This window comes from Cucurbita pepo, chromosome LG08, assembly GCF_002806865.2.
Source record: "Cucurbita pepo subsp. pepo cultivar mu-cu-16 chromosome LG08, ASM280686v2, whole genome shotgun sequence".
In the NCBI taxonomy this organism is placed as follows: Eukaryota; Viridiplantae; Streptophyta; class Magnoliopsida; order Cucurbitales; family Cucurbitaceae; genus Cucurbita; species Cucurbita pepo.
In genome coordinates, this window is record NC_036645.1 from 5,898,107 (window position 1) to 5,908,649 (window position 10,543).

At 34.6% G+C, this 10,543-nt stretch overlaps 1 protein-coding gene across 1 annotated transcript; it reads right to left on the reverse strand.

Annotated features, from left to right (window-relative positions):
* Positions 1-3,036, reverse strand: LOC111800499 (scarecrow-like protein 27). The gene has a single exon (XM_023684216.1). The coding sequence runs from the start codon at positions 2,581-2,583 to the stop codon at positions 235-237; it is 2,349 nt and encodes a 782-aa protein (XP_023539984.1). The 5' UTR covers positions 2,584-3,036; the 3' UTR covers positions 1-234.
* Between the last annotated feature and the right edge of the window lie 7,507 nt (positions 3,037-10,543).

The window sequence follows — 10,543 nt, forward strand, 5'->3', positions numbered from 1 at the left end:
TTTTGCAGAAGAAATAATATACTAACATGGTTGTAGTTAGATTTGTAGTTACACTAAGGAAGCTAATCTGTCTGAACTTAAATGAATGAAGTGCAGAAAATGTTGCAAGAATGAAAGTTAAGCTGCTTAAGAGATACCACAAAACAGTTCAATATTATTGATGATTAATTATAAGAGTAGATAAAATGGAACCTCTGCATAATAAGAGTTGCTAAGAACCCCAATCTCCCCTTTTCAACACCTCCAAGCTGAAGCAGATATGAGCTCCCGACGCTGCCAGCAAAAAACAAGGGAAGCCTGGCGTTTCTCGACATGAAATCCCCTCACAGAAGTTCTCTTTGCTACACATTCGGCTTGAGTTTCGGTAAAGTTGCTGAATGTTACTGGTGTGTACCCAGCTGAGGCGAAAAGTGTCTTCCATAGGGGCATTCTTTGAGGTACTCGAAGCCGCCCCAGAACAGTGCTTTCGATTCTTGGTTGCAAAAGAAACCTCTCGATCTTGTTGATTGCATCCGAATTCATATTGATAGCATCCAGAGATTCCAGGAGGTTAATGTAGGATTGAAGTGCCTGAAGCATATGCTGAGGAAATGGAAGGTCACTTCGATCACACCCTCGATCCAGTGATACCACGATTTTTGGTGAGAGTTGCTTGATGAAACGGAGGAGAGACGGAAGCATTGCTGGTTGATTTGATGAGGACCATAGAGGGAAGTTTACTGCAATAGCCTCGTTTTCGCTTGCACGAGAAAACGGCAAGGAGAAGGAGTTTTGGTTCAAAGAATCAAAGTTCACCACTTCGAACTCGAAACTTATTCCAATGTCATTAGCAAATTGAGTGAGATTATCGCGCATGAGCCCGAGTTCAATGGGATAGTGTGTGGAGGGAGAGGCAAAAGCAGTGATTTTTAGTGATGGAGCACCCTGGTTCCTCAAGGACAATTCCTGCATAAAAGAGGCCCATTGAGCTCCAAAACCGATATCGAAATCAACAATGTGAATTTGATCGACATCATCGAGGGCCTCAAGTAGTGCCTGGTTACAGGTGAAATTCACAAACTGAATAAGTGGTGAGATCTCCGAAAACACCTTGTAAGCACCCATCTTGAAGATCACATCACACGGTGTCGGGCAGCGAGGTGGAGGAGGATTAACAGGATTGTTCATAAGGAGAAGCAATTGAAGAGCCTCCTTGAAGTAGAAAGCAGCCCTTTGAAGGGGCTTTCCAACAGGTGAGAGCTGGTGATTGAGCCGCGCCAATATCCCTTGCGCGTGTGAGAAATTCCCTGTCCCAACCAGTTCTGCTGCCTTGTAGAGCTGGTCCAGCAAAGCATGTTGCTGTTGCTGCTGTGGGGGATTCTGATATGCCATTTCGTCGTCGCTGAGCCCTATAACTTTCGGCTTCGGCGACATTGCCTTCTGCTGAGGAAGAAACTGCAAACCCAATGGATATCCAAGCTGCTGCTGGTGCTGCTGCTGCTGCAGCACCTGCTGATGATTCCTCAGAAACATTTCATTCCCTGGATCCATAAACGGAACTTTCGGGATCGCCCCGTTTGGGTCGACCCCTCCACTCGAATTGTGCCTCTTCAGTTGAGGCTGAAGCTGCTGTTCCGTTTGACCAAATGCCAATGGCCCAAAAAAACTAGGATTCTGAGGGTGCTGCTGATGTTGGTTCAACAAAACCTGAGCATTCAAATTCTGAGGCTTCTCATCAAGGGCCTCAAATGGCGGAAGCTGCGGAGGATAAATCATGGCAGAAACAGGAACAACAAGATTCTCAACAGACCCAGAAAAGATAGGGTTCTGAACATTGAAATTTCCATGGCGATTGTTCAACCCCAAACAAGAACTCTTGTAAGTTGTTCTACTAAAAGGCTTATTATTACTACCATTAACATCAGAAAACCCAGTACAAGCAGCAGCAACAGGAAACGATAAATTAGGATTGATATTAGAAAGAACATTACCAGCAGCAGCAGCAGCAGCAGCGGGGTCAAATTCGGAACCCTGATCGACAATTCCCATACTGCCATTGCTATCCATATCAAAGGGGATATTCCCATTTTGCAAAACAGTTTTAATCCCTAGACTGGGATCTTCAACAACATCTCCGGCGATCCATCGGAGAAAAGACTGCTCTGGTCCAGCCGATTCCGTCCACATACTCTCCAAATCTTCTAATCCAACACCACATCGCTCTAGTCCACCGGGAAAAATGGGAGTCCCAACCCCAGCTCCATTGAGCGGCTCAACAGAAGGAGTCTCCGGCGGAAATGAAGGAACACAGCCACCACCAGCACCGCCGCCCCCAAAGGAAGAAGAGAGAGTAGAAGCCGATGTGGGAGGACTGGGGCTTCTCATATGAAGAACGGAAGTGGGTTCGTTGTTGGGCAAAACAAAATAAGAAAGACCTTCTTCTTGTTCTTCTTCTGCTTCTAGTTGTTGTTGTTGTTGTTGTTGTTGTTGTTGTTCTCCTTTCTTAACCCACTTCTGTGCAAAACCAGAGCAAATCGGAGAAGAAAAAGCGGCTGAAATTTCCAACTCCCCCTTCCCCTGAAACTGAAAGGGAATACCCCTCATACCCAGAGGACCAAAAACGAGGACGCCAAAGAAAACCCAAAACCAAAGGGTTTCAAAACAAGAGGGGAAATGGAAATTAGAGGGAAACCCACCATTTTTCTTTGCATGCCATGGAAACCTCGAATCCCAAAATCAAAACCAAAATCGAAATCAAAATCAAACCCAAAACCCCATTTGAGAGATTGTTCAAATTCGGAGTTTCCCCTTGGTCCAAGAAGCGGTAGAACACTTGAACCTCCTCTTTCTTCTACCTTCCATTATCTGTGAGGTGCCCTGTTTGTTGAAGCTTTTTTTCTTTTTCTCTCTTATCACTTGAGGAGGGTTATTTGTTGTTGTAGGCTTGTGTGTGTAGCAGTGGTCTGTGGCCTTCTCTGTTCTGCCATGGATGCGTACATCATAAAAAAGGCAATAAAGTGTACGCCCCCTTCTCCTCCACTCTCCCTCTCTCTCTCTCTCTCTTGTCTCTCTCTCTCTCCAATACTTTAAAAAAAAAAAAAAAAAAAAAAAAAAAAAAAAAAAAAAAAAAAAAAAANAAAAAAAAAAAAAAAAATGAAATTGTTGTTGAAATGTTAATTGGTTTGGGTTTTGTGTGTGACAGTGGCTTGTAGTGGGATACTGTTGTCTCTCCCTAATTTCAGAAAGCCCAAAACCAGGCAAACCAGATGGTCTTCTTCTTCTTCTTCTTCTTCTTCTTCTTATTATTATTATTATTTTTTAATTAAGATTTTATCATACTAAAATTATTTTATGAAGAACCTAATTATAATTTTTTTCATATTAGTTTTATTTATTGTTTCTAACTTCAATAGATTTATGAAATAAGTAGTGTATCCCGTGGAATTATGTATACAACAAGTAGTTATTGTTCTAAAATGGAAAATTTTTCTACGTTCAATATTTTGTTTTTTTTACAAGTTTAAGGTTTAGAGTTGTTGAAAAATGTAGAGATATTCATATGATCCGACTAATCCGAATTATCCAATCCTTAGGTTTTTTTTTTTTTTCGATTTAGGTTGGATGGAACTTTTGGGAAGTTGAAAATTCCTGTTCGTTCACCCGTTGATATTTGTTTTGTTGGGTCTATCCAACCAACTTAAAAAAAAAAATTACAATCTAAATCTAACTTTACTCTGCTTTTAAAATTATTATAAATATTAAGGAAAAAAAGGATTACAATCTAACCTTACTCTAACCTTACTCTGCTTTTAAGATTATTATGAATATTAAGAATATTTGACGTTTATAATTGATGGTAGTTATGAATTTTATGTAGTCTTAGTTATTAATGTAACATATACGGTGGATAAATATGATTTTTTTTATATATAATTAAAAAAAAAACAGATAGACAAACCAATTCAACCTAAAAAAAAATAGTGTTGAGTTGGATAGTAAACTGTATTTTGGTTGCTCCTGTCACCAACCCAACCAATTCAAAATTTTGGATTGGTTCAAAAGATTTTTTGTACACTCTTACGAAAATGATATAATTGCTAATGTTTACGAACAAAAGTACGATTTAAAATTTTAAGGTTAATTTTTTTTCATAGTCCTTTGAAAATTTTCAATTTGACTGATTATGTATTAAGCTATTTTCATTAAAGTTTTTATTAAATTTTGACATTAATAAAGCAGGATAAAAATGGGAGTTTTTTTTGACATTTTAATTAAATTAATATAATTTAAAAAAATATTTAAAAAATTACTAAAATTATAAAATTATTGAGCAAAATAATAATAATAATAATAATAATAAACAAATAACAAATAAAGTCATTTGTTTTAATTTTGTTTATTCTTAAATTTTTGTAATTTCTCTATTGTGCAATTTTGATTATTAACTTGTTTTTAAAATATAAAAATAAAAATTTACAAAAATGTAATTAAAATTTCAATAATTTCCATAAGAAAGACAAGAGGAATATCTTGTTACATTGTCTTATATATATATATATATATATATTTATTTATTTATTTATTTATTTATTTATTTATTCATCTTAATATGTTGTTTTTATATATTAATAAAAAAAAAATATTTTTAAATCCCATGAAAAAAAAACTTTATTTTATTAATATACATTATTTGCCTGTGAATAAACATTTAATTTTAAAAAACAACGAAAATAATCCATAAAACCAATAAAGAAAAAAAAAAGCTTTAAAATTAAAAATTATTTAAAAAACAAAGTGTAGGCCCTACTATTGTGTTAAATAAGCTAAAGTTAAAGAAATAAAATAATCCTTTAATTATTATTTTATTAATTAACAAATATGAATGCAGAATTCAATGGGTTAATAAATAAATAAAAGTAAATCAAATATTGAACAAATTTAAAATAAATTTAGTCAAAATGGTTTCTAAATTTTTAATATTTTGTCTAATTATACCGTTTTTGCATGTTCGCCACGTCCCTACTAACAGCCAGTGGCTCGTTTAATTTTATGTAACTTAATCCATAGAATTTTCATTTCTTTAAATCAAACCTAACTCAAACGGTATAGAGTGGGTTGGATTAACGAGATTGTTTAGGTGGTGTGGTCTTTTGAACATCCCTACCTTATAAATCGTGGAGACTCGATTGGGACCAACTTTATAATTCAATATTTCCATTCAACGTTCGAATGTTTATTTTGATCTCGTACATTTAGTGCTTTTCTATTTTAATTCTTGTACTTTATTTTTAAAAAATATATTTATTTTAATTTTTGTACCTTTATTTTCTTTTCTATCACAAATTTATAGTGTCACCAACCTAACTTTTTGGACTTAGATTGACCACGATCATTGCTACGTGTCTGCTTGTGATATCATTGCTACGTGTAGGTGTGACCGTGGAACAAAGCAAAGAGGATAGAGGGAATGTCACACAACTGAGAGGAAGAAAGTTGAGAAAAAAACGAGTGAGAGAGAGATGTGAGCGTGATCCACAACTTACCGTATAAGGAGGTTGGTGTCATGCATATGATTTGCGCGGACTGTCATAACCATACTATGAAGATAAGAGACTGTGATGCCACATGTAGGCAGATAAGGTGGCGACCCTCAAGTGGTGTCCATCTAGCCAGTTGAGGCCCAAGAAAGACAAGTATTATGATGCAACTGAGGAAGACGGTGTATCATCAAACACAAAAAAAGTGTGCATTAAAACCAATCTGAGGTATAAGCAAGACAAAGACAAACGATAAACAAGAGCGTCAAAAGACAAACTTGAAGAATGTTTAGGTAGAGCCCCAAACCTTAACCTCAAATTAGGTTGGTCGGTGACATTTTGAGACTTGGGATGTCATCACGAAACGTGGGCCATATTGGCATGATCCTAGATGACAAGATGAGACAGACCTTAAGCCTAGAGTAGAGGCAAGGTCAAGTTGAAAGACTTGACCTAGAAATGAGGCAAGTCAGCCAAAGTTGCATGTGCGGTATGTGTAGCCAAACAAACTTAGGTTCGGCATCTGTCTGTGGGTCTGTTGGTGTTTTATTTATTTATTTTTATTTATTTACTTAACATTCTTGTTATTTATAAATATATATATATATATATATATTTTTTTTTTTTTACCGTACAGCTGGAAAAGAGGGTAATTATTAAAAACTGGTAAAAAAAAGTATAGCTGACGACGATTCAGTGGGCCCCCTTCTCTTTTTTCTTCTACCCTAAAATTTTACATTTTAATCCCACTCATCATTCTTACTTTTAACTCTTCTTTTTTTTTTTTTTTTTTTTTTTTTTTTTTTTTTTTTTTTTTTTTTTTTTTTTTTTTTTTTTTTTTTTTTTTTTTTTTTNGCTCCTTCGGCTTTTAGGATTCTTCTTGTTTTTGGTCCTTTTTAACTTTTTATATTTATCTATTACATTTGGATTTGACGGAGAAAAAATTACACCTTGACGAGAAAAAATGAACTTCTACGATAAATATATGACAAGGTAACTCTCTAATAAAGACAGTCATTCTGTACAGAGCAGCAGAAAGGGTGGTGTTTTCCTCTTTTTTTTTTTTTTCCTATTTTTGAGGATTGAAATTCTCTGTATTGTGTCTGAGCCAATAGTTAAATTCTACGTCTGTTACCTCTCCCACTCATCACCTAAGAACAGTACAAGTGAAAATATTGTCAAGGGAGCTTATAGCTTATCAAACAAGACAATCCGACACGACTCAATTTTCAAGAAATTGGACTACAATGAAAAGACGAAATTAAGCACAAATAAAACATGATTAAAATAAAATAAAGCTTTGAAATTGTAGAAAATATGGTAAAATTTAGTGCAGTTTAAAATATTATTTAGTCATTATGTAAATATAACCTAAGAATTAAATAAATAAATAATTAAAAAGTCATAAAATAGAAGAATTTATAATATCTAATAATAAATGAACTCGGGCTTCAAATAGTTGAAACACATAGTATTTTGAACAATATTTTTTTCATATTCGTTAAAGTTTTTATCATACGATTAAAATGTCATGGTTCATGTTCGTACGTATAAAACCTAATAATGTGCATATGTTCGGACTAATATATATATATATATATATATATATATATATATATATATATATATTAAAAGTTTATAAATTAAAATAATGGTTTTTTTTAATAAACAACTATCATAATGAGCTTGAGGTTGAAAACAAAAATAAATATTAAAAGTATTAAAGAATAAATCAGAATTATTTGAAAGTTAAAATCAAAGTACCAATTTAATTTTCAAAATTATCTTTGTTTCTTTTTTCTCTCAACTTTTGAATTTTACACTTTAAGTGATTTAATTTTCAAATATTCTTTTCTAATCTCCCTTTTATTTTTATTTTTTTTAATTAAAAAGTATCTCTATAAGGATTATAACCTCAAATAATCCAAAATTAATTAATTTTAATTAATTAAATTACTCGAATATAAACCTAGAGTTGTCCTATTATGCACTCTAGAAAAAGTTGTGTCCAAAATTATAATCATTACAAGTAAGTCAATCATTCACGAGTTGTTCGTAACTACAACTAAGTCAAATTTCATTGTTCAAGTCCCAAAATTCACAATTACGATGTAATGAACCTAGATTTCTGCTAACCTAAAGTCGCTACCGTCATTTTAGTATAAGTTTTTATGAAGAATTTAACTCTTAAAACGTCATCGTAAATCATAACTTCATTTTTTAAAAACAGAACATCAACTTAAAACACTACCATGGTTTGATGTGTTCGAAAATATAAGTCAAAAACAATAATAATCAATAAAGTAAAACATGAAATACAAAACGACCTATACTAACCTAGGTCTAAGAATTTAAAAAATGTTACTAGTCTATGCATGCATTATGGTCTATGAATGCGATGTTGTCGTCATCCGTATATGGGTGTCTTGCGTTTACCTGAAATTAGAGTAGAACTGGACATGAGTATTTTGAGAAATACTCAGTAAGTGACCCCACTGTTGAGGTCAAATGCAAACACATGTAAGTCATGCTCTAGGGGCCTATCGTTACAACCATCATAGGGGTGGCATCTAGTCCAGACTAAATTGGATGTGTAGTACTTCCCTACACACGACCCACACGTGCGAGCGTGAATCTCCAAGTGATTCGCACCCCTTGAACACATCATAGTCGAGCTAACTGTACGTAGCGATGTCTTGAGATTTGTAGACCCCTGAGTGTCATGCGTAGTATGATCACCATTGTCATCGTAGTGTATGCATCCATACCCATCATCGTAAAAGGAGTAGTAGCTCGAAGTTTATGAACACACAGAATGCATGAGGTCCCTGTAGTTTCTCAGCTTTAAACCATCTTTTGTCACAACCTTAAGTTTTGTTCTTATATTACTATCCATTGTATATGTGCATTGGTTTTCATACATTCATCATCATTAACATTAACCAGGGTTGTGTCCTAGGAAAATCTTCGTCATAATGCAACATGACATTTAAAACATGCATTTCATCTTAATTTGAAAAATAACGTCATATTAATGAAACTCCATCATCTTACATCATCATATTATCATGCATCGTCATCATCATACAACGTCATCAAATAACGCATTATAACCATCGTAAAACATCATAAGACATCATCATATAACTCATTCATGTCACCATACGTCATTATCAAAACATCATAAGTATAAAACATAAATGACGCGTGTAGGAGCTACTAGCCACGTGTCGTCATACATCAAACAATTGTCCAGCCTATCCTATAATAAGACCACTTACTTGGTTGACCTTAGCCGATGTTTTCCTAAATTCGAGTATGCTAATCTTCCGTTCCTCGAATTTTCTCCAAATGTCGCCGAAAGTCGTTTCCTATTAAGACGTCCATTTAATTTCGTTAGTATTTTACAATTCTAATGGAATTTTTACTTGAATTTGTGAAATAGGAGATCATACAACGAGTTGAGACTCAACCATAAAATAAGGACTCTGTTCGGGTTAAAACTCAAAAGATAAAAAGAGAGAGGGTTCAATACCCTATACAAGCTTGCTAGAGATGTCATACATAGCCAAACAAGAATTTATGTTTGATGACCTTTTAGAAATCTCGCTGGGATGCATGTGAGTGACGATAAAACATGCTATAAGAACTCGTGTTGGTTTGTGGAGATAATCTTCACTCTTAGAAGCGAGGAGTACGTAACATGACCATATCGCAGGAGATACATGAGAATATTGGGGAATACACGTGCTAAAGCAGGATTCTAAATCCTGATCTGAATCTTGAGTTGTTACAAATGGTACAAGTCTCCACTCTTAGAAGCGAGGAGTGTGTAACATGACCATGTCATACAAGATGCAGGAAAATATTTGGTTATACAGGTGCCTCGGGATTCTAAATCCTAATGTGGATCCTGGGTTGTTACAAATGGTTCAAGAGCGGTACCTCTCTCCTAATAAGATGTGGTTCGAGGCCGAATCAAGATAGAAGTTGGTGGGTATGTGACACCCGGGTAAAGGAAGTGTGTACACGAATGAATCATGACCACATCTGAATGAAAGTAATCTTGAAAATACGATGCCCAAGAAAGACTTAAAAAAGAGTTGAAAGTCACTATCTATACCAACAACGGGCACTTTTCTTTTCGTACCTAAAAATTTATTAAATTTTTTTATTTAATAAATTGAAAAATGATATAATTAAGGCATAAAAAAGATATATTACTTAAATGAATAGTGGTTTTAAAAAAAAGGTGGAAAATATGGAGTAAAATTCTTTGCTTTTAAAGAAAGTCATCCAATTTTAGAATTGAAAGAAGGGTTTCTTTTTTATAATATATTTTATATAAATATAGATAATAAACTGGAGGTTGGAAGTTACCATTGGCCAGAATTGAAAGAAGGGTCTCGTTGACTCCCGTAGAGACCTATTCGTCGATGACCATTGGCCACAAGTGATATTATGTTCTTTTCTACAATGTTGTTGACCCACGTAGAGACGTATTCGTTGATGACCAGTGGCCACGAGTGACATAATGTTCTTCCCCACAATGGTGTTGACCCTCATAGAGGGCTATTTGTCGTTGACCATTGACCATGAGTGTAACGACTCTAGATTTCTGCTAACCCTGAAGTCGCTACTGTCATCATACTCTATGTTCTTCGTAGATCATAAATTCATCTTAAAAATATACGATTAACTATGTATTTGAAAACATGATCAAACCTAAGTCTAAGACTTTAAAATGTTACTAGGTTATGCATGCGCTATGGTCTCTGATTACGATTTCGTCCTCAGTCGTATAAAGGGTGTGTTGCCTTTACATGAAATAGAAGTAGCACACGACTTGAGTATTTTAAGAAATACTCAGTAAGTGACCCCACTATTGGGGTCGAAAAAATGCAAACACATGCAATTCATGCTCTAGAGACCTATCATTAAAACCATCATAGAGGTTACCTCCCGTTCGGACTAAATTGGATGTGTAGTACTTTCCTACACACGACTCACATGTGCGAGCGTGAATC

Coding starts and splice junctions, on each gene's coding strand:
- LOC111800499 (XM_023684216.1), bottom strand. CDS start 2,583: ATGAGGGGTATTCCCTTTCAGTTTCAGGGGAAGGGGGAGTTGGAAATT.